Genomic DNA, 25488 nt, shown 5'->3' with positions numbered 1-25488 from the left:
AGTACTTGTAGTGACAGGTCAAAGTTGAGAGATCACAGACAAACAACATTACTAACTAGTAAGACTCCCTAATCGGGAGATAAGCGACCGTTGGTCGCTTATCTCCACAAATAGGCCAAAAGTTTGTTTTACCAATTATTACACTCTATGTGAACATTTACATCAACAAATCCCAAGTACTATGCAGAACGACCCATTTCAAGTTTTTAATGTACAACAATATTTAGAAAATAGGTCTACAAGCTGACAGTCCTCGTCCCTTATATTCCCATAGGTTATATGGAGATCTCAGTGTTTGTCAGTCCTTGTTCATTTATGCCCATATATGGACATCTCTATATCTACTGTAACAGTCCTTGTCCCTTTATGCCCATATATGGAGATCTCTTAACTGTAAGTCCTTGTCCCTTTTATGCCCATATATGGATATTCCTGATGTCATCAGTATATGAACATATATGGGCTTTCTGATATGCCCATATATGGAGATTTCTTAACTGTAAGCCCTTGTCCCTTTTATGCCCATATATGGATATCCCTGATGTCATCCGTATATGCCCATATATGGGCTTTCTAATATGCCCATATATGGAGATCTCTGTATCTCCATATATGGGTATAAAAGGATACTTCAGGTCTGACATCAGGTTTGTTTATATTGGGTTGCTAGGTTTGACATCACAAACTCTATGGGCCATCTGACCTAGAAATCTATATTTGGGCATAGATGACTCATCGTGACCTCATCACACGTCGACCGCACGTGTGACGTGCGGTCGACCGCACGTGTGACCGACGGACGGCCGGTGGAGGTTTTCATACTAAACTGCGACCTTACGGTCGCAATAAAATGTTTGATGTCATGTCATGTTGTGTTGTGTTGTAATTTTGTGTTTTTGAAGCGGTGAAAGCCGCTTCCAAGGAGTGGCTTTGTGTGTCCCATGGCCATATATGGTCATTTCAGTCCAGAATGAACAGTTTTTTTCAAAAACAAAATGTGTGTCCCATGTCCATATATGGTCATTTCAGTCCAGAATGAACAGGTTTTATCAAAAACAAAATGTCTGTCACCTCATGTCCATATATGGTCATTTCAGTCCAGAATGAACAGGTTTTATCCGTCCCGTACGTGCAGAATATGTGTGTAGTGTCCGACTGTCCGTCCCGGTCTGATGATTGGATACTTTGAGGATTGGTCAAGCTTCACATGACAATTCGGCGCTCCAGATAAAATCATTCATTCATTCATTCAGAATATAAAGAATGTACAGATCACAGACTTCATAACTCTAGAACAGGGGTTCCCAAACTTTTTTGTCTCAGGGCACACCATAAATATTTTTTGAATCCGAGGCAGCACCTTATATTTATAGCATATCGTCGTTGTCGGGTGGACACCTTGTATGTCCAAAACCATTCGTTTTGTATTTATCATCTATAAAATGTACTAGGCGTTGTGTGCTTGTAGATCAGCTGTTTTCACTAGTTTTGTGCGACAGTCTTGTATAATGAAGCAGGGCTTTGTTTTACCAAAAGACGTACAGATTTGAAACTTGGAGATACAAGGTTTCTGCCCGACAGTGACGATATTTTAGTGATTATGTTGCGAGGAAAACGTTGAGATAATAGCCATTTTGGTTAGAACTGACTGAAAATAACTTTGTACTTCAAGTTTAAAATGATACTAAATATTTTTTCAAGTGTCCAAATAAATTCCAAATATTATCAAATTATCTCGCGGCACCCCTGGACTGCCGTCGCGGTACCCCAGGGTGCCCTGTCACCCACTTTGAAAACCCCTGCTCTAGAACACATAGAATAACAGTTCACCGCTTCACTTGAAACCGAGGTTTGATTTTTAGTTGTACATTCCCACCCTGTACTGTAGTGTATCATGTCTTCTGAACAGGGTGTAGTGTACCCTACACAGTCATATTCTGCACACCTCTTGCTTACTCCCACAATAGTGTTCATGTGGTTATCCTGGTCAATTTGAATGCAAACCAATTGAATATGCTATTTGGCACTTCAAAATCTAAAATGTGAACAAGTGGCTTCACGACTTAGAAACAACAGCCTCATCTGCACTTTTTATCTGTCAGAATCACGAGTGAGAGAGAGAGAGAGAGAGAGAGAGAGAGAGAGAGAGAGAGAGAGAGAGAGACAGAGGGAGAGAGAGAGACAGTGGCATACTATATCTAAAATCTCTTCTCTTTTCTCCCTCTCTCCTGAGCTGTGCTCTTTCTCTTTCTAACACACATCTCTCTCTCTCTCTCTCTCTCTCTCTCTCTCTCTCTCTCTCTCTCTCTCTCTCTCTCTCTCTCTCTCTCTCTCTCTAGTTCTAGTCGTGTTGTCATCCTCTGGTGAGCATTATATGAACGCTGGAGCTACGGCTGTTCAGAGTTCAGTTCAGGAAAATCCAGTTCATTACTTGATGTCAACCGAGGATATACTGTAGGCCTGCACGCTTGTTTTAGACTGGCTTTATACTTCATTTCAGTTTCTCAGTGAGTTACCAGGGCCCAAGGTGGAGGGGCCTTAACTATTTTATACTTTAGCTATTGAAAAAGAGCAGATATACAAGCTTACAGCGCTGCGAGATTGCAGATCTGCAATTTTTTTGTCGCCGTGAAAATGTGTGCAAACCTTTTGAATATTATGTATTTTTAAAGCGAACATTTGTAACTCAAATTTTGCTTCTGGGGGGGGGGGGGGGGTCCCTGGCACTAAATATTTTGAGATGGGGGTCCGTGGCCAAATACATATCATCTTGGGGTCCTTCACATGAAAAGGTTTGAGCGCCACTGACATGGAAACATAGGTTTTTAAAAAAAAAACAACCTTAGAAGGACCTTTTCACGATTTTCAAAATCTACAAGCTTGCAGGGCGATAGCTGCTATTTTTCAGTCTCTCTCTCTCTCTCTCTCTCTCTCTCTCTCTCTCTCTCTGTACCAAAACACCGCTGATGACCTACAAGGCAACCAAGGGCAAAATGGCACCCGGGTACCTCCAGGACATGATGCAACCTGAAAACCCTGCTCCCCGCGCTCACTCTTAGTTTATCCAACACAGGGAACGTCTGTTCAGATATTCCCTACGCCGCCCTGGCCAACGCCAGGGCGTCCACATATATTGTTATAGATTGTGTGTAGCTGTGGTAATTCTGTGTCACAGAATTACCACAGCTACACACAATCTATAACACACGCTGTAAGAAAAAGACAGAGAACATCTTAAAGGATAGCAGTCATCCCGCCCATTCCTGTTCTATCTCCTCCCATCCAAAATACGTTACCAGAGCATCAAATCGCACACCACCCGTCTCAGTAATAGTTTTTATGCTCAAGCAATCAGGTTGCTTAACGAAGAGATGAAAGCGAGACCTAGGTAGTCATGTGCACTGTACGCAGTTTTTAAACTGTACACTGTTACACTGTATGGTTTTTGTTGTTTTTGGGTTGTCTTGGGTGACTTGTTGTTGTCTTGTTGTTTTGTGTGTAATAAGGCTGAGAGTGCTCCTGGCACAAGCATTTCATTGTATGTCTGTACCTGTATGGATATGCGTGTGACTAATAAACTGAACCTGAACCTGAACATGTCCTCGCCTCTTCTCCAAGGGTTCCCAAACGTTTTGGTCTCAGGGCACCCCATGAATATCATAAATTACATTATCATTTTCACTCCCAGCACCTTATATTTATAGCACATCGTCGTTTTCGGGTGGAAACCTTGTATGTCCAAAACCGTTTCGTTTTGTATTTATCATCTAAACTAGTGAAAACAGCCGATCTACTGTTTTCACTAGTTTTGTGCAACAGTCTTGTATGATGAAGCAGGGCTTTGCTTTACCAAAAGACGTACACATTTGAAACTTGGAGATACAAGGTTTCTGACTGACAGTGACGATATTTTAGTGATTATGTTTGCGAGGAAAACGTTGAGATAATAGACATTTGGTTAGAACTGACTGAAAATAACTGTGTGCTTCAAGTTTAAAATGATACTAAATATTCTTTCAAGTGTCCAAATAAATTCCAAATATTATCAAGTTATCTTGCGGCACCCCTGGACTCCAAGTACACAAGTACAATGTGTGATGTCATCAAGTTGTAATTTGCAATACAAATCCCCAAAATCAATCCTCCAGTTCTAGGCAAGGTATATTAATGACATGGTTCAATATTGAAAATGGGTGGTCTTCCCCTTTAATCCCCTAAGCCCTATATTGATCCCTTTGAGTTTACACTTTATTTATGTAACTATTTATGTTTATTATGTATGTTTATTGACCATTTACTGATCTAGTCACTGTGGATAAGAGTGTCTGCAAGTGCTAAATGCTTACATTGTAACTGAATTGAACAATTCTCTCTCTCAATCAACCCCTCGGTCTCTTCTCTCTCACACACACACACGCACACACACACATGCACACACGCGCGCGTGCGCGCAACACTGATGTTTGCGCACATGCGCACATACACGCGTGCACAAGGCTGGTGATATTTTAGCAGCACGACATGACAACCTTGAAATGAATAACTGAAACCTAAAACCTCCTCAAGTCTCACATTCAAGGGTTTGGTGTTCCTAAAAAGAGGAACTCTGGTTTCCAGTGAACCAGCAGCCCTGGGATCAGTGTCTTGCTCAAGGACACTTTGACACGTTCTGCAGTTTACTGGGGTTCAGGGGCGTCACAAGGGGTAGGAAAGTGGGACTGAGCCACTAGGGCCCCAAGGTGGAGGGGCCCTAATAACTTTAGCTATTGAAAAATAGCAGATATACGAGCTCACAGCGCGGCACCGAGTGCCGTGCTGTGAGCTTGTAGATCTGCTATTTTTGAAAAGCCGTGAAAATGTGCACAAATCTTTGAATATATGTATTTTTAAGTGAACATTTGTAACTCAAATTATGCTTCTGGGGGGTCCCTGGAACTAAATATTTTGAGATGGGGGGGTCCTTCACATGAAAAAGTTTGAGCATCACTGACATGGAAACATAGGTTTCTTGGCACACATTTTCACGATTTTTCAAAAATAGCAGATCTACAAGCTCGGAGCGCGGCACTCGGTGCCGCGCTGTGAGCTTGTATATCTGCTATTTTTCAATAGTTAACATTCATGGGGCGCCCGCAGTGAATCCTTGTACCCAGGGCCCAGAATTTGGTGTGACGCCCCTACTGGGGTTACTGCAGACAGAGGACTCTTCATGCCGCCTCCGACCACCCAACCTTTCGTCGGAAAAGGTCCAATTCAACTACAAAATGACGGCACTCGCATCTTCTGACAAGCTTTACCTCGAAATAGAATTAGAAAGGTGCGTGTCGGAAAGTCGGAACTGTCTGACGAAAGGTTCTGTGGTCGGAGACAGTATGGACAGCCCTTTGAAGGCCCAGTTCTCCTCTGGGACAACCAGGTCTTATTTTATTGTTGTGTGGGACACGATCAACACAATCCTGAGTTATTTTTTTAGTTCAATCTGTGTTTTGAGATATTTTAGTATTTCAGCATGAATGATGATGTATTTTGCATCATATGATGCAGCATGATGCATAAGAGCTGGTACTTAAAGGTGATATGATACACCATGAAATTTCACTTTTCCTATTTTAAAACCTTTTTTTGGGGTCCCACTAGGACCTTCTATCCTCACAAAGTCCCATTTCTGACCGTTGTGTCTTTCTCTGGTTTTGAGAAGGCGAAGGTTAAAAGTATCCCACGGGTTCTCAAAACAGGCTATCCAGATTGGGGGGGGGGGGGGGGGGGGGGGGGGGGCGGGGCGGGGCAGTTCAGGCCAAAGGTGGTACTGCAGCTGAAATGCTCTGAGAGCCATTCAAAAATGAGAGAGGCTCTCTATTCAGGAGTGGTAATTTAGCCTCAAACCTTTTGAAAAACGTTTTTGGGACATAAACAATATGACATAAATACTTTTTAAATGCATGGTGTATCACCTTTAAGACAATCAAAATACAGCCCAGACTGTTGTAGCTTTGTTGCCCCCCACAACTTCCAAATGCTTCAGCCTGATACAGTCAGAAGTAGGGCAGCAACAGTTAATTGAACTAATTTATGGAGCAGGTCACATAAATAACTCCTAAATTAGGAGAAGCCGATTTGTGCTAATCTTACTGCACAAAATAAATAACAAACAGATGACAGCTTCCTGTGTAGACGCAGTGTTGGGGAAGTTAAAGTTACATGTAACTGTATTACGTAACTAAGTTACATTTTGCTGTAACTTGCTGATAACTGAGTTACATTCATATTTCTGTAACTCGTCAAGTAACTGAGATACTTTTTGGCTCATTTTTTATTTTCATCATTCAAGTTACAAGCGAAGTTATAATTTTACATAATTACATTTAAGTTTTGTTAAGATTGACGATCAAATGTCTTCAGCAGATCATACATTTCTAATTTTTTAACTTTATATTAGGAACACAGATGTTTACCAAAGAACGTCAACCTTTTTCAAATAAAACCTAAAACTCAGCTGAGAGGCATATTTCTGCTGGCATGTGACTTTTTTGTAGGATATTATATTTTGATTCATGTACACCAAATGTACATTCTGAATTTAACGCTGAAAAAAAGTAACTCAAGTTACTCAAGTTACTTTTTCTATGTAACTTGAAACTTTATAAGTTACATTTCTCCAGGGGTATAACTTGAATTGTATCAGGTTACTGCCATGTTGAGTTACTTGTAACTGTACAAGTTATGCTTTCAAAGTTCCCAACATTGTGTAGACTTACTCGAAGATTGTGGAAACCCAAGAGTCATGAATGAGCAGAGCATAACTTTCTCGTGACAAAAACATTTCTAAAAGTTTCAGTCGTGTTGCCAACTTTCTTCAGCCTCTGATGTGCATCAGGCACACTGGAGCTAAAACTGAGAGTTCAGTTCAGGAAATCCAGTTCATTACTTGATGTCAACCGAGGATACTCGCTTATTTTAGACCGGCTTCACATTCCGTCGTCGCTCGCTGAAAATAGCAGATCTACAGGCTCACAATGGGTTGCAGTGCGACCCATTGTGAGCCTGTAGATCTGCTATTTTCAGCGAGTGACGTAGGCCGTTGTAGGACAGAGTATAAATTAAGAGTGTCTTTAATAGTTAAAGGCCTCTCCCTGGTGGGGATGCTGCAACCACTGGAAAAGTCTGATTGTTCTTTTGTGTTTGTGGCACGGCTCTTGCAGGAGCGTTGGCGCTATAGAGCATCACAGCGGAAGTGGTTTACTGGTGCCACTTAAAAATCGCCCATTCATTTTCCCCATAGTCTTTTACAAAAATATTTATAACAATTATGTTAAGCCTAGAACCAAGACATCCAGGATGGCAGTGAATCATGACCATAAAACCTTTGTGAAAATATATTTTAATATGAAATTATTTGATATACTACATTTAATAACTACCCTTTGTTTAGCGATTTTCAAAATGTTCTTTTCATAGAAACAAAGGTTTTATGGCCATGATTCACTGCCATCCTGGATGGCTTGGCTCTAGACTTAACATAATTGTTATAACATTTTTTGTAAAAGTCTATGGGGAAAATGAATGACGATTTTTAAGTGGCACCAGTAAACCACTTCCGTTGCTATGCGCTATAGGGGCTAACCGTAGGTGGCCATCCTGTGGGTGCCTGGGAGCTCGAGCACCCATGGGAGGGTGATCACCCAGTGATCACCCTCCCCTGTGCCAACATGTTGGTACCTGTGCCTGAGGTTGCCTTCCTTTGCCTGGGAATGGACCCCAGCTAAATGGTGGAGAGGTGACATCAATAGAATGCGTTGGTTCCAACTAAATTGTTAATCGTCAAACTAAAATTGTGTAATCGTGACAGCCAAACGCAAGAAAGCACACACACACACACACACACACACTCACACTCACACACACACACACACACACACAAATATAGATTTTAGACTGCATATAACACATATTGCATGCAGTCTAAATTCTGCCTCAGCCAACACATTGTTAAAATGTGTTTAATTAAATCAGAATTATTAAAATCCAAAATCTGTTTTGAGTTGAAGCTGAGTGGAAAATATGTAAATTTACACTGAAGACGACACTGTTGTTAGCGCATGATAAACTCACTGGCTGACATATTTATTTAACAACCCAACACCTCCTCTGTGTGTGTGTGTGTGTGTGTGTGTGTGTGTGTGTGTGTGTGTGTGTGTGTGTGTGTGTGTGTGTGCGTGTGCGTGTGCGTGTGTGCGTGTGTGTGTGCAGTGTTAGGGAGGTTAAAGTTACGTAAATAAGTTACATTTTGCTGTAACTTGCTGGTGACTGAGTTACATTCATATTTCTCTAACTCGTCAAGTAACTAAGATACTTTTTGGATCATTTCTGGCTCAAGTTACAAGAAGTTACAAGTGAAGTTATAAATTTACATTTAAGTTTTGTTAAGATTGACGATCAAATGTCCTCAACAGATCATAATGTTCTTCATTTTTTAACTTTATTTTAGGAACACAGATGTTTACTAAAGAAAATGTCAGCCTTTTTGAAATGAAACATAAAACACTGTCTCAGGCATATTTCTGCTGGCATGTGATTATTTTTTTTTGTAGGATATTATATTTTGTTTCATGTACACCAAATGTACATTCTCAATTTAACGCTGAGAAAAAAAAAGTAACTCAAGTTACTCAAGTTACTTTTTCTATGTAACTTGAAACTTTATAAGTTACATTTCTCCAGGGGTATAACTTTAACTTGATCAAGTTACTGCCATGGTGAGTTACTTGGAACTGTACAAGTTACGCTTTCAAAGTAACTTCCACAACACTGTGTGTGTGTGTGTGTGTGTGTGTGTGTGTGTGTGTGTGTGTGTGTGTGTGTGTGTGTGTGTGTGTGTGTGTGTGTGTGTGCGTGCGTGCGTGCGTGTGTGTGTATGTGTATGTGTGTGTGCGTGTGCGTGCGTGCGTGCGTGCGTGCATGCGTGTGTGTGTGTGTGTGTGTGTGTGACACTGACTGTAGTCGCTGTTCTCGTCCTTGTTGCCGTTAATGGCTCCATTGGGTGTCATCTGCAGATAGAATCCTTGTTCGCTGAACAGGCGAGTCACGATGCCTTTCAACTCCGGCTCTGTTGAAACACAACACACCTGGTTAGAACACTGTCTCACACCAACACATTCTCACCCCCACACCAACACATTCTCACCCCCACACCAACACATTCTCACCCCCACACCAACACATTCTCACCCCCAAGTAGTCAGACACCTGACGCCCTGTCAAGGACCCTAGCAGGGACGTGCTGGCCATTGGGAAAAGCGGGACAACTCCCGAACGGCCGGTTCATTCCCGACCGGTACAGGCCGGCCATTAGAAAAATAATAAAAATAAAATGTCTGCCTTCGTTCCATTTTGGGGGCTGGGCGGCCAACAAAGTAAATCGTCACTGTCGGGCAGAAACCTCGTATCTCCAAGTTTCAAATGTGTAAATTTTTTCGCAAAGCAAAGCCCTGCTTCATCATACAAGGCCGTCGCACAAAAGTAGTGAAAACAGACAATCTACAAGCACACAACGCCTCGCGGTGCGAGTCGTTGTGTGCTTGTAGATCATTTAATTTAATTCATTTTTTTAAATGATAAATACAAAACAAACGGTTTTGGACATACAAGGTTTCCACCCGACAACGACAAAATATAACTCATGTACAGTAATTGGCCCACTGGCTTGTCACTTGTCATGATCTGAAATGGCAAATCTTTGAGTAGCAGCAGCGCTATAGAGAGAGATCTCTCTCTATAGCACGCAATGAGGGCCTCTCCAACTCTTTTTCCCGGGCTGAATCAGGGGCCCAGCACGTCCCTGTACCCTAGTGCGTCACAAGAGGGGACGCTTTGGGTATGCCTACTGCTTCAAGTGGGGGACGCTTTGGGTAAGCCAAGTGGTCTAAGAAGAAGGGGGAAAAAATGTCATTCACGAAGTGGGATTCGCTGTTTCAGAACATCATTACAACATGATACTCATGTAAACACAGCATACTTATCACAGCGCATGCACACATATGCACGCGCGCGCACGCACGCACGCACACACACACACACACACACACACACACACGCACGCACGCACGCACGCATGCACGCACACACACACACACACAATGACCGAGACAGAAACACCTGGAGGGATATTGAAATATTCTCAAAATGCATATCCGGTTTCTAAAAGTGTTATATATATAATATGTGGGTTAGGGTCGGCCTGGTTCACACCCGATGTAAACATATAAGATATAATAAGTACGGTAGAGGATGATGAAGACTGGCAGGAGGAGGAGGAGGAGGTAGAATAATGTGGGGCAGAGGAACGGAGAAACATGACAAAAATACAGCAGGACTAATGTAGAACAGACCCTGTGCTACTTACACTGACTGACAATGGAGGGAGAGAGAGAGAGAGAGAGAGAGAGAGAGAGAGAGAGAGAGAGAGAGAGAGAGAGAGAGAGAGCAGGGGCGTCATTTGGGTATGGCAGGGGTATGCAGCTGCCAGGGGGGAAATACAAGTTACTTTTAAATATAAATCCATGAATGTCTCTTTGTCTATCTGTTCTGGTTATTATGTTGTTAAATTACAGTAAAATAACCACAAATGCAAATTGTAACAAAATGGTCACTTTAACAAGGTATTATAATTATATTCTCCACACGTGTATTCTCCCATGCAGCTTGACAAAATGGTATATTCCCAGGTTCCGCAGGTCAGCTGCACAGGTGCAATGCATTAGTGTTAATTGTGGCACGTTTACTAACATGCCAAGTCTAGCTGCACTTGAACAACCGTGCCAGGCTGCCATATCCAGCCCAAGAAACCGTAGAAACCGGTGTAAAAAAACTGACAAAACTCGTTTTTTTCAGACATACAGTAGTGAAAATAGCAGATCTACATGCTCACAACGCCTCGCGCTGCGTGGCGTTGTGAGCATGTAGATCTGCTATTTTCACAATAGAACCGTGTTATACAAATGCCTCTTTTCCATGAGGACTCCCATCTTTGCCATACCCTAGCTTTTGCTGAACTGACACCACTGAGAGAGAGAGAGAGAGAGAGAGAGAGAGAGAGAGGGGGAGAGAGAGATAGAGAGAGAGAGAGAGAGATTGATTTTAAAAGCCCTTTATTAAAAGCCTCAATTTAACTCAAATCACCACAAAATACAAATGATGTCAACCAAGCCAATACAAATCAAAGCCAGTATTCTCATAAATCACATTTGTCTTGTATTAAAAACCAAGAACCAGCTCTCCCCCTTCCTGTGATTGGCACAACGCCCCCCCAACAGCCCAGATGTTGTTGAACCCTTGCAGATTATTAGTTAGTGTATAGTATGCATGCTCAACTCTAAGTCGAGCAGCTACCATCCCTGTTAAGACCTGAACTGGATCTATGGAACCATCTCCCTTTATCTTATTTCGCCTTGTGATCCAGATTGCAAGTTTGGCCATTCCAGACATATAATTAAGCAGTGTATGTATGGGTCTTTTAGTGACAGAATACTTGGGACCAAAAATAAAATGTACAAATGAGAAAGCCTCACCCAATCGCACAAACCACAACTTTAGCAGATCAAAGACACTCATCAGCCTTGGACACCTGGTAAACAAGTGCTCTAGTGTTTCGAATTGGAAACAGAAAGGACAACCCTCCCCTATACTTGGATCTAGGTGTGCTAGATGTTTGTTGGTGGCTATGGCCCCGTGCACAATCCTCCACTGGAGGTCGGCCGCCCGCTTGTCAATTGGCCGTTTATACAAAGACCTCCAGCAGCCTTTCGGGGAAGAGACCTGGTGGAAAACCCCATCCCACCTTGATGCTCTGAACCCCGTCAGTGAGCGTGCATGCGACACCTTAACACAAGTGTGATAAGCTGCTTTCTTTCCCATCTCTCTAAGGTCCCCAAGCTTTGGGACTTTGAAAGAGAGTAGCTGGTCTTCAGCAGGAGTGACAATTAGAGATGGGACACTGAGAGAGAGAGAGAGAGAGGCCGTCACAATATGACGTTTTACATCCTATAGTGACCAACAGTAGTAGACTGTGGTTGTACTGGTCATCTCCTATAGTGACCAACAGTAGTAGACTGTGGTTGTACTGGTCAGCTCCCAGTGACCAACAGTAGTAGACTGTGGTTGTACTGGTCAGCTCCTATAGTGACCAACAGTAGTAGACTGTGGTTGTACTGGTCAGCTCCCAGTGACCAACAGTAGAAGACTGTGGTTGTACTGGTCATCTCCCAGTGACCAACAGTAGTAGACTGTGGTTGTACTGGTCAGCTCCCAATGACCAACAGTAGAAGACTGTGGTTGTACTGGTCATCTCCCAGTGACCAACAGTAGTAGACTGTGGTTGTACTGGTCAGCTCCTATAGTGACCAACAGTAGTAGACTGTGGTTGTACTGGTCATCTCCCAGTGACCAACAGTAGTAGACTGTGGTTGTACTGGTCAGCTCCCAGTGACCAACAGTAGTAGACTGTGGTTGTACTGGTCAGCTCCTATAGTGACCAACAGTAGTAGACTGTGGTTGTACTGGTCATCTCCTATAGTGACCAACAGTAGTAGACTGTGGTTGTACTGGTCAGCTCCCAGTGACCAACAGTAGTAGACTGTGGTTGTACTGGTCAGCTCCTATAGTGACCAACAGTAGTAGACTGTGGTTGTACTGGTCAGCTCCTATAGTGACCAACAGTAGTAGACTGTGGTTGTACTGGTCAGCTCCCAGTGACCAACAGTAGTAGACTGTGGTTGTACTGGTCAGCTCCTATAGTGACCAACAGTAGTAGACTGTGGTTGTACTGGTCAGCTCCCAGTGACCAACAGTAGTAGACTGTGGTTGTACTGGTCAGCTCCTATAGTGACCAACAGTAGTAGACTGTGGTTGTACTGGTCAGCTCCCAGTGACCAACAGTAGTAGACTGTGGTTGTACTGGTCAGCTCCCAGTGACCAACAGTAGTAGACTGTGGTTGTACTGGTCAGCTGACCAACAGTAGACTGTGGTTGTACTGGTCAGCTCCCAGTGACCAATGATGATGTGATGATCATGATGATGATAATGATAATGATTCTGAGCCAATTGTTCTACTAATTCCAGTTATTGATAATATTGATAGCTCATTAGCTGAAGTGGATTCCAAAATGAAACCCTGCCCTTATACCCGCATGTAAAAAGTGTCCTCTCCAGACCATGAATGCCGTTTTTACTATGGTGAAAGAAATGCAAATGTCCTCTTTTCATGCCATACCTGAAGGCAGAATTCAAGAGAATTGCCTTGTCCAAACTCTCCTGAACTTGAATGCAGCATCTTATGTTGAAAGAATGGCCCTCTCTGTGTAGAAATCCGTGCCGTTACTCCATATCTCCAGTATTGGCTAGATTATGCTTAGTTCAGAGTGGTATCAAGTACCGAAAATAGCCGACCTCCAAGCTCACAATGCGTCGCAGCGCGGCGCGTTGTGAGCTTGGAGGTCTGCTATTTTCGATATATTCACCAAAAGGCCCTTTTAGAAATGTCAGCCCCTGCCTCTCTAACATTCTCTGCACGTCCCTGGTGCCCAGATACAAACATGGGGATGGGATCATTCTACTACTATGCCACCGTAATGTGGAATGCCCGTCCACCAGAGATCAAACACTGTGACTCCCTGCCATCCTGTGACCGCCATAAGAGCAGGTGTCTGCAATTTGCAACTGGTCTTCTACAGTATCTAGGTCGTCCTCAGACGAGCCCTCCATCGTTGTTTCCAGTCATCTCGGTTCTCCATACATCTGGCCAGCTCATTGGTGTTCTGTGTCCCTACGTCTTCCTTGAGTACGTCCACGTATGTTTTTGTGGGACGTCCTCGCGACCGGTGCCCATGTGTTGGCTCCCACAGTACCAATTTGCTGGCTGGAAGCTCCTGGTGTCTTTGGCAGTGTCCTGCTAGTCTCATTCTTCTGGTGGCAATTTTCTCGCTTACCCTTGGTATACCCTCATACAGGCTCCTGTTGGTAACATGTGCACTCCTGTTGATGTTGAGTACTGCACGCAACATTCTAGTGTAGCACCCATTTAGAGACTTCTGCAGGGTTGGCTTCAGGGTCCAGCATTCACTGCCATAGAGGAGAACAGACTCCACTGTTGCGAAGAAGAAGCTAAGTTTGATTTGGCGGGGGAGGCTAGAGTTCCATACACTGTTCATGCCGTTCAGGGCCCTCCAAGCGAGTGCCTTCCTTACTTTAAGGTCTTTCTCAGTTGAGTCGACCCATGCAGTAGCTTGCCAAAAGAAATGACCCACCGCTGTTTTTCTGTAAATATACTTTTACTGCTTTTAGTATTGATTTGATTTCTTGTTGCGACCTGCAGATGACACCCAACGGAGCTATTAATGGCAAACCTCCACCGGCTGTCAGTCAGTCAGTCTGTCCGTCACGTCACACTTTTCCCCTACTCATATCTCTGCCACCGTTGCCCCGATCCATGCCAAACTTTGCACACACACACTCTCCTTGGCTGCCAGACCACAACCCCACCCCTCATTTCTTACATGGCCCTCTTCTAGGCTAGCGCCACCATGAGGCTGATTCTTGCAAGACACATTTTTGGACACTGCTCCTACAGATTTTGCCCTAAAATCATGCAAAGCGGTACACAGTATCTCTACAGTCATGTCATCAAAATGCATCTGTCCCATCTAGCGCCACCATTTGGATGATTTTTTAATAACCCATTTTTGGACACTGTTCCTACAGATTTTGCCACTAAAATCACACAAAGCGGCACAAAGTATCTCTAAAGTCATGTCATCAACATGGATCTGTCCCATTTCCCATATTCCCTCCTTTTCTCCCGATTTAGGGAGTCTTAGTTGTATAGTATTGTATGTCTGTATGAACTGAATACAAAGGACCACAATGGAAACAAGCCACCAGGGCTTTTTGTGTTGTCCTTTTAGCTTTATTTGTAAAGGAAGTATTTGCACATGCACTTCATTGGGAGGCAGGTGCGTTGGACAGTGAACACTGAAGACATCATCGGCAACTCTTTTTGAAGCGGTGAAAGCCGCTTCCAATGAGTGGCTTTGTGTGTCCCACGCCCATATATGGTCATTTCAGTCCAGAATGAACAGGTTTTTTCAAAAACAAAATGTGTGTAACATGTCCATATATGGTCATTTCAGTCCAGAATGAACAGGTTTTATCTGTCCCGTACGTCCAGAATATCAGTCCAGAATGAATAGGCTTTTTCAAAAAGCAAAATGTGTGTCCCATGTCCATATATGGCCATTTCAGTTCAGAATGAACAGGTTTTATCTGTCCTGTACGTCCAGAATATGTGTGTGGTGTCCCTCCCGTTCTGATGATTGGATACTTTGAGGATTGGTCAAGCTTCACATGATAATTCGGCCCTCCAGATAAAATCATTCATTCATTCAGAATATATAAAGAATGTAGAATTCAGAATATATGAAGAATGTATTAGATCACAGAGTTCATAACTCTAGAACACATAGAATAAAAGTTCACCACTCCACTTCGAACCGAGGTTTGATTTTTATTTCAATAAATAAAAAGAGCTGCTGAGCACGAGTGTAACGGAGGTGATCGGAACCTCCCCACCCGGCTTCGAAGCCGGGTCTCCCGCATGAAAGTCCAATATCTTAACCATTACCTCAAAGGGATATCCCTATGGAATGAGGGAAGATACTAGACTTTTGAGGCTTCAGGCTGGGGCTGTGACTCTCTCCGCCACACGAGCAGTGTGCGGGATTTTTTCTTCATGAAATAGTTTTTCATGATTGCTTCCTGAAGCATTAATTGTATAACTGTACCTGTACTGTACTTTTTACAAACTGTTAATAAAGTATTCAAGCATGTGGTGGGCATGTTGGTGTGTTTGTTGTTAAGGGAACATGGAGCCATCATTTTAACACCATAATGCATGCAACACTACACTGTCATTCATGGCATGCAATGAAAATGAAGATGGCCATTTTACAACAACCTCTTAGCGGGGGATATTATATTATATTCCCTCCCAAAAAGAAAAAGTGAATGCTCTTAAAAGTCCTTGTTTATTCCCTTCCCCCATGAGTTGTAATGACATCTTTGCTCTTGGTCGTACGCCAACATATCTTAAGTGATCCCTTCCATTTCCTTCTGCAACACAATGGCTCCAGGTTTTACCTGACCTGAATATTGATGTTGGTGTTTTACTCCTTTTATTGTCGTTTTAAATGTTCTTTTTTTTCCATATCCTGAATTCTTCTAAATGTCTAAAAGGGACATTTCGGTTTCAAATATTTTCGCATGTAACACCATGTATGGGCACAAAGATCTATCCTTTAGCTGTACCTCATTGGCTAAGGGCCCTGCCTTTGTACTGTCTGTGACGGAACTCACTATATAAATAATGAAGATAACGCTATAGACACATAGACATCAAAGGGGGCTTGAGCCCCTGCCCTTATAGCCGTCTGTAAACTATGTTGTCTTCATTATTTATATAATATAGTGAGTTCCGTCGCAGACAGTACAATGGCAGGGCCCTTAGCCAATGAGGTGCAATTTAGGGGTGGAAAATCTGGGAGTGGTGTTAGCTGGAGTATTGGTTGAGCTTCACATGACGGTTAGCACGCTGCAGAATATAGTCACGTTGGCAAACATACGAAATGAAGAACAACCGCTCCTATAAGTGGCTATGCGTGTGTCTGTAGCCTTTTTCCTCAGCGTTTTGCCACAGCAAAATGTGTGTGCGTAGCATCATGTTTGTCTAGTGATGTCATATGTCGTATGTCTGTAGCCTTTTTCCTCAGCGTTTTTCCATAGCAACACGTGTGTGTGTAGCATAGCCTGTACATCCTAGACTCAAATCCTAGTCTGAAGACGTTATGCATGCACAACCACCCCTCACTTCACATTGGATGTGATTTTTATTTTAGTTATAGTTGTGGGCTCGCCTGAAAGGCGAGAACACTATGTTATCTTTATTATTATATAGTAAGTTCCGTCACAGACAGCACTTCACATGATAATTAGCACGCTGCAGAATATAGTCACGAGCGAGCCCACACTGTTTCGTAGGAACGGTATTTCTAGTTATTATTATTAATAATAACAGATGTGTCATGTTATTAATAATAACAGATGTGTCATGTTATTAATAATAACAGATGTGTCATGTTATTAATAATAACAGACGTGTCATGTTATTAATAATAACAGATGTGTCATGTTATTAATAATAACAGATGTGTCATGTTATTAATAATAACAGATGTGTCATGTTATTAATAATAACAGATGTGTCATGTTATTAATAATAACAGATGTGTCATGTTATTAATAATAACAGACGTGTCATGTTATTAATAATAACAGATGTGTCATGTTATTAATAATAACAGATGTGTCATGTTATTAATAATAACAGATGTGTCATGTTATTAATAATAACAGATGTGTCATGTTATTAATAATAACAGATGTGTCATGTTATTAATAATAATAGATGTGTCATGTTATTAATAATAACAGATGTGTCATGTTATTAATAATAACAGATGTGTCATGTTATTAATAATAACAGATGTGTCATGTTATTAATAATAACAGATGTGTCATGTTATTAATAATAACAGATGTGTCATGTTATTAATAATAACAGATGTGTCATGTTATTAATAATAACAGATGTGTCATGTTATTAATAATAACAGATGTGTCATGTTATTAATAATAACAGATGTGTCATGTTATTAATAATAACAGATGTGTCATGTTATTAATAATAACAGATGTGTCATGTTATTAATAATAACAGATGTGTCATGTTATTAATAATAACAGATGTGTCATGTTATTAATAATAACAGATGTGTCATGTTATTAATAATAATAGATGTGTCATGTTATTAATAATAACAGATGTGTCATGTTATTAATAATAACAGATGTGTCATGTTATTAATAATAACAGATGTGTCATGTTATTAATAATAACAGATGTGTCATGGCGTACAGACCTGGTTTCCTCCTCACAGGCCTCTTCTTGCCGCTGCAGAAGCGGACCTTGGAGAAGACACTGAACAGGTGACACAGGGACCCCGGGCCCTTGGTGGGACTCGACCGCCGCTTGTTGGTCGACGCCTTCTCGTTGTTGGCCTCGCGGGCCTGCCGCTTCTGACGAATCAGAGAGCTGGCGAGGGCCGCCGCCATGACCGTCCACCGCGCGATGGGGAGCGAAAAACACCCCGAGGAGAGTCAATCGACGCGGGTTCGACTCACCTCCTCCGAAGGGATCGGGGCGCGTTCATTTCACTGATCTGAAGGATCTGCCAGTTCCTCGGTACGGCAAAACAAATCCACCGTTTTTTTTTTCAGAGCCCAACGCCTCTCCAACCAAACGCTGTCTCATTCCAAAACATCTGTCAGGATTCCAACGTCCCTGACTATGCTGAATGCGTGTCACCTGATGAGTCTTCACATCGATAAGGTGACCGTTTCATATCATTACTGAAGGTCTGAAGGATTCTGTAGGATCCAGAAGTTCACATGACAGGCAGGATCCTTGTGTAGGTCCAAGTTAAATCCAGTAGCCTTTGAATCACAGCTTGTAGATACTGTGTTGTTGTTTTTGACTTGTAGCACCAGAGCTGGAACGCAGTGGATGAATGAACTTTTGAGTTGGATTCCAAAACGTCTGTTGCCAAAAAATCCCCTTCCTCCCACAACAAAACACCTGAAACTTCTTTATAATATATTTGATGGAGGTCTTTTTTTCCCCCTTTTTTTTTTGATGAATGTTCCTAAAAACTTTCCAAAGAAAATGAGTCTGCAATCACTTTGTCAGTTATTTTTTCCCCACAAATTGTGATTCTCTTGAAAAGTTGTTTAAATTAGTTCCCTTACACCGAGAGAGACACATGCATCATGTACTGCACATGTCTTCAGTTATAGAACTCCAGTGAATCACATGGACACACGTGAACAGGTTATTTTAATCCCATGTCATATTAGGCTGCTCACAGGGTCAGATCCATGTGAGGGAGGTCTCTCTGCTGAAAACAGGTCGCTGCATCCCGTGTGTCCCGTGTCAGTCGTACTGGATCCTCCGGATCTTCAGGGTCCCCAGACTGGATCCACTGGATCTGCTGGATCTTTAGGGTCCCCAGCACCACTCTGTGGGGACCACCATCACACGAGCCCAACAAAAACCTGATTGGCAAAATGTCAGCATTTTTCCCTTTCTGGTAAGCAACAATCGGTGAGAGAACGGCGCGCGCGATCTGTGAGCGCTCGGTGCGTGCGGGCGCCACAGACGCACAACGCAAATACACCAGAGTGTACAAGTACTCGAAAGAAAGAAGGAAGAAAAGAAAAGAAATGATGGATAATTAGAGAGGAAAGACGAGGTCCCGTCTCCGTAGTAGCGCTGTATCACTCCTCTACTTTACTTTACTGTTCTGTTCATCCCTCGCTCCGTCAGATACACTCAGGAGCAACAGAGAGAGAGAGAGAGAGAGAGAGAGAGAGAGAGAGAGAGAGAGAGAGATGGAGAGAGAGAGAGAGAGCGCAGAATGCAGAGCAAGTGGAAGGAGGGTCTTTGGCAGCAACATCAGAGAGAGAGAGAGAGTGAGTGAGAAAGAGAGTGTGTGTGTGTGTGTGTGTGTGTGTGTGTGTGTGTGTGTGTGTGTGTGTGTGTGTGGGTGTGTGTGTGTGAGTGTGAGAGAGAGAGAGAGAGAGAGAGAGAGAGAGAGACGGAGAGAGAGAGAGAGAGAATACAGCGTTTCCTAAAATACTCCAGAGTGTGTCATCATCGGTGGACGCTGCCTGTCTCTCTCAGTTCAGATCCAAGCGGTCGTGAAAGAGTTAACTGTGGGTTATAATGAAACCGTTCATTAAAGAGTTAACTGTGGGTTATAATGAAACCGTTCATTCATCAAGCCATGCTGCGGCATCGCAGAGAGTCCTCACTGTAGGCTGTATGGAGCGCACGTCAACACACAACACACTGTAGGCTGTATGTAGCGCACGCCAACACACACTGTAAGCTGTATGGAGCGCACGCCAACACACAACACACTGTAGGCTGTATGGAGCGCACGTCAACACACAACACACTGTAGGCTATATGGAGCGCACGTCAACACACACTGTAGGCTGTATGGAGCGCACGTCAACACACACTGTAGGCTGTATGGAGCGCACGCCAACACACAACACACTGTAGGCTGTATGGAGCGCACGTCAACACACAACACACTGTAGGCTATATGGAGCGCACGCCAACACACACTGTAGGCTGTATGGAGCGCACGCCAACACACAACACACTGTAGGCTGTATGGAGCGCACGTCAACACACAACACACTGTAGGCTATATGGAGCGCACGTCAACACACACTGTAGGCTGTATGGAGCGCACGTCAATACACACTGTAGGCTGTATGGAGCGCACGTCAACACACAACACACTGTAGGCTGTATGGAGCGCACACCAACACACACTGTAGGCTGTATGGAGCGCACACCAACACACACTGTAGGCTGTATGGAGCGCACGCCAACACACAACACACTGTAGGCTGTATGTAGCGCACGCCAACACACACTGTAGGCTGTATGGAGCGCACACCAACACACACTGTAGGCTGTATGGAGCGCACACCAACACACACTGTAGGCTGTATGTAGCGCACGCCAACACACACTGTAGGCTGTATGGAGCGCACGCCAACACACACTGTAGGCTGTATGGAGCGCACGCCAACACACAACACACTGTAGGCTGTATGGAGCGCACGCCAACACACAACACACTGTAGGCTGTATGTAGCGCACGTCAACACACACTGTAGGCTGTATGGAGCGCACACCAACACACAACACACTGTAGGCTGTATGGAGCGCACACCAACACACACTGTAGGCTGTATGTAGCGCACGCCAACACACACTGTAGGCTGTATGTAGCGCACGCCAACACACAACACACTGTAGGCTGTATGTAGCGCACGCCAACACACAACACACTGTAGGCTGTATGGAGCGCACACCAACACACAACACACTGTAGGCTGTATGTAGCGCACGCCAACACACAACACACTGTAGGCTGTATGGAGCGCACACCAACACACAACACACTGTAGGCTGTATGTAGCGCACACCAACACACACTGTAGGCTGTATGTAGCGCACACCAACACACACTGTAGGCTGTATGTAGCGCACGCCAACACACAACACACTGTAGGCTGTATGGAGCGCACACCAACACACAACACACTGTAGGCTGTATGTAGCGCACACCAACACACAACACACTGTAGGCTGTATGTAGCGCACGCCAACACACAACACACTGTAGGCTGTATGTAGCGCACACCAACACACACTGTAGGCTGTATGTAGCGCACACCAACACACACTGTAGGCTGTATGTAGCGCACGCCAACACACAACACACTGTAGGCTGTATGGAGCGCACGCCAACACACAACACACTGTAGGCTGTATGGAGCGCACACCAACACACACTGTAGGCTGTATGTAGCGCACACCAACACACACTGTAGGCTGTATGGAGCGCACGCCAACACACACTGTAGGCTGTATGGAGCGCACACCAACACACACTGTAGGCTGTATGGAGCGCACGTCAACACACAACACACTGTAGGCTGTATGGAGCGCACGCCAACACACAACACACTGTAGGCTGTATGGAGCGCACGTCAACACACACTGTAGGCTGTATGGAGCGCACGTCAACACACACTGTAGGCTGTATGGAGCGCACACCAACACACACTGTAGGCTGTATGGAGCGCACACCAACACACACTGTAGGCTGTATGGAGCGCACGCCAACACACACTGTAGGCTGTATGGAGCGCACGCCAACACACACTGTAGGCTGTATGGAGCACACGCCAACACACAACACACTGTAGGCTGTATGGAGCGCACGCCAACACACACTGTAGGCTGTATGGAGCGCACACCAACACACAACACACTCTAGGCTGTTGCGCACATCAACACACCAGGGGTGTAACGATACATTTTAACAACGATACGATACGCATCACGATACATGGTTGACGATGTGATACATGGACGATATTGGTTCATTCATGGTGATACGATACGATACGATTCAATGATTTCAAATCGATATAGTAACTATTTAGCAAATACAATTAAATCTGTGTAAAACGTGTAAAAAAAATCTATTATTATGGAAGTAAATGCTGTGATTATCTGGTGAATACATGGACATTATATTTCAACACATATGGACAAACCCACCTTGACATGAACACAATTATCGATAGACCAAGAGTAGCTTTTCATTTTCCCTCTTAAAATTGCCAAATACTGTAATATATCTACTGCATAGTATTGTGTTCTATTCGTCTGTCAATGTTATGTTCAATGTTATATGAGATACTTCAATGGTTTCCTGTGGAAATAAGCTTAGTCTTTTCTAGGATCTCCTTTTATTAGACCTTGTACCAGTGAACTGTACCGTCATGAAACTGTACCTTTTCCTATGCAAACCTCTAATAAAGTCTTCAATCAATCAATTTTAACAACGGTCTGTGTTTGGACTGGGAATATAGCGTGTCCTTGTGTGAATAATCAAGTATCTGTGCGTTCTATTGCAGAGGGACTTATGCCTAATTTATTTATGATCCTTCGCGGACGGTAAATATAGCCGATATCTATAAGCTCTCCGGCGTGATGCATTGTGAGCTCACGGATCTCGCCTACGTTGCGGTTTTCGCGACGCCGCGGTACGGCGGATTATACACGATGGGCCTCTGCGGGGCCGACAAGGGCTTTCTCTTCTTCCTCACAGTTCTTCCCCTTCTTCTACTCCCCCTCTTTCTCTCTCTCTCTCTCTCTCTCCCTCTCTCATTCTCCTGACATACAGGGGCGTCACAAGGGGGGGAGTGGGACTGAGTTACTAGGGCCCATTAAGGTGGAGGGGCCCTAGTAACTTTAGCTACTTTAGCTATTGAACTTTAGCTATTGAAAAATAGCAGATATACAAGCTCACAACACAGCAGCACTCGGTGCCGCGCTGCGAGCTTGTAGATCTGCTATTTTTGAAAAGTCGTGAAAATGTGTGCAAACCTTTGAATATATGTATTTGTTTGGCAAATATTTGTAACTCAAATTTTGCTTGGGGGTGGTCTGGGGGGGGGGGCTATTATATGTATTATATATAATAATAATATATATTATATATAAAATAGCCTTCTGGGGGGGGGGGTGGTCCGTGGACAAATACACATCATCTTGGGGGTCCTTGACATGAAAAAGTTTGAGCACCACTGACATGGAAACATAGGTTTCTTGCACACATTTTCACGATTTTTCAAAAATAGCAGATCTACAAGCTCGCAGCGCGGCACTTGGTGCCGCGCTGTGAGCTTGTATATCTGCTATTTTTCAATAGTTAACATTCATGGGGGGCCCGCAGTGAATCCTTGTACCCAGGGTGGTGGGGGTGGGGGGGGCCCACAGTGAATCCTTGTACCCAGGGCCCAGAATCTGGTGTGACGCCCCTGCTGACATATATGTGCATTATTTTGACACCGGGCCAGTGTTTTTCCCATGATGCACTGCTGCAGAGCAGGAGTGATTCACTCGCCGATCCAGTGATCCCCCTCTGCACCACTTTACAATGTGTGTGTGTGTGTGTGTGTGTGTGTGTGTGTGTGTGTGTGTGTGTGTGCGTGCGTGCGTGCGTGCGTGCGTGCGTGCGTGTGCGTGTGTGTGTGTGTGTGTGTGTGTGTGTGTGTGTGTGTGTGTGTGCGCGCTGGTCTCTGACAGATGTCTGTGTTATCCCTTTTACAACATAACCAAAATGTCTTAAACCCTATACACCAGGGGTCTTCAACAGGGGGTCCAGGGACCCCTAGGGGGTCCTCAGAGTTACTACAGGGGGGGGGGCCGCCAAATCTTTGTGTGATAGAAACCTTTTTTATATTAACCACTTGAGCCCTAGCGTCCATATTCTTTAGCCAAAATAGCCGATCTACAAGCTCACAACGCCTCGCGCTGCAAGGCGCTGTGAGCTTGTAGATCGGCTATTTTCGGCAAAGAGGTTTGGTGTAGAGGGGAAAAAGAGCAGACTAAGTACAGAGTGAAAGGTCAAGTTTATTAAGTATTGACGGTTCAAGTGGTTAAATATCTGAAAAGGCAAATTGACATGAATCCAAAATACACTGATTGTGCTGTCAAACAATGAAACTATGGATCCATTTTTTCCGGGTAAAGGAACGCATACTCCAGCTCTCCAGGAAAGCAGGCCAACTGACATACAATGGCAAAAAGGTGTATATTTTCCCCGACTGGTCTGCTGAAACATCAAAGAGAAGGGCAGCTTTCGGGCCAGTAAAGGAATTCCTACGTTCCATCACCGCGGAAGGGGTTAAATACGGAATAAGGCACCCGAGCAAATTCTGGATAACCGTGGATGAGGCGACTTCTACTTTCAACTCACCCAAGGAAGCTCTGGCCTTTTGCAAGGATAAGTTCAAGACTCCAGGTGCTGCGGACGAGACTCTAGCTACGCAGGATGATGAGACGACAGTTACAGAGAACTAACTTTTACCAGGGACACTTTTGCTTTCGTGATCGCGTGCTTTCAAACACATTCTGCCGATGTGATATCCTTTTGCCTTTAATGGACTGTTGGTAAGCTGGCTGGGACTTTGGAGATGACTTTTACGCAGCGTCTTTCTTTCCTCACTCTCTCCTCCTCCTCCTCCCCAAAGGGTGAGTTGTTAATGTAAGCCTACTTATTGTTTTGGACTCATCATCTGACTTGACGTTGTGTTTTCAAGTGTTTCGTTTCATAATACCTATTTTATTTGTTTTATTTTTTAACAAGATCTGTAAGCAGATGGGTGTTACTCGTTTTAATTTAGGTTACCGCAAGGAGAGAGGATTTAGGGCTGCTAAAGCTATAAGCATAATTCACTGTCTTTTTTGTTTGAATATAATGGACATTGTTCTTGTTATTATTGTATTCCTTTTCTTTGCTCTTATTGAGCGTTGTGCTGCTTACTATATAGGTCTAGAGGGTTTTATCTCTCTCTGTTAGGCTTTGTCTAACGTGTTCCGTGTCGCGGTTCGGACGGAGCCTGCTCTCTCTATCGCCTTCCCTCTATGTCTCTCTATCTATCTCGGCTTTCCCTCTCTCTCTCTCTCTCTCTCTCTCTCTCTCTCTCTCTCTCTCTGGCTCTCTCTCTCGCTGTGTGTGTGTGTGTGTGTGTGTGTGTGTGTGTGTGTGTCTTTCTCTCTCTCTCTCTCTCTCTCTCTCTCTCTCTCTCTCTCTTTCTGTTAGGTAATGGCGGCTATGTTGGTTGTTAGTTTATGGTTCGTTTATGCCGCCTAAAACGCTACTTTTTCGGGTAGGAGGGCGAGACTGGGCTTTGGCCTTTGTATTGAGTAATGTAGCCTACTG

The 25488-nt window shown here is 43.8% G+C and overlaps 1 protein-coding gene across 1 annotated transcript in view; it reads right to left on the bottom strand.

The window, feature by feature from the left end:
- Positions 1–18217, bottom strand: part of LOC308289447 (fibroblast growth factor 12-like) — a gene marked incomplete at both ends in the record, with an annotated part of 36188 nt that extends 17971 nt beyond the window's left edge. Inside the window, 2 exons of the mRNA XM_080731136.1 lie at positions 8993–9103; positions 18025–18217. Of these exons, the coding sequence (XP_080587262.1) occupies positions 8993–9103; positions 18025–18217 (304 nt within the window). The remainder of the gene's footprint in view (positions 1–8992; positions 9104–18024) is intronic.
- Positions 18218–25488: the final 7271 nt, after the last annotated feature.

Source organism: Nannobrachium achirus (assembly GCF_963921795.1).
Source record: "Nannobrachium achirus genome assembly, chromosome: 8".
Lineage (NCBI taxonomy): Eukaryota > Metazoa > Chordata > Actinopteri > Myctophiformes > Myctophidae > Nannobrachium > Nannobrachium achirus.
The sequence above is the reverse complement of the archived record's forward strand: the minus strand, read 5'-3'. Positions and strand labels throughout refer to the sequence as shown.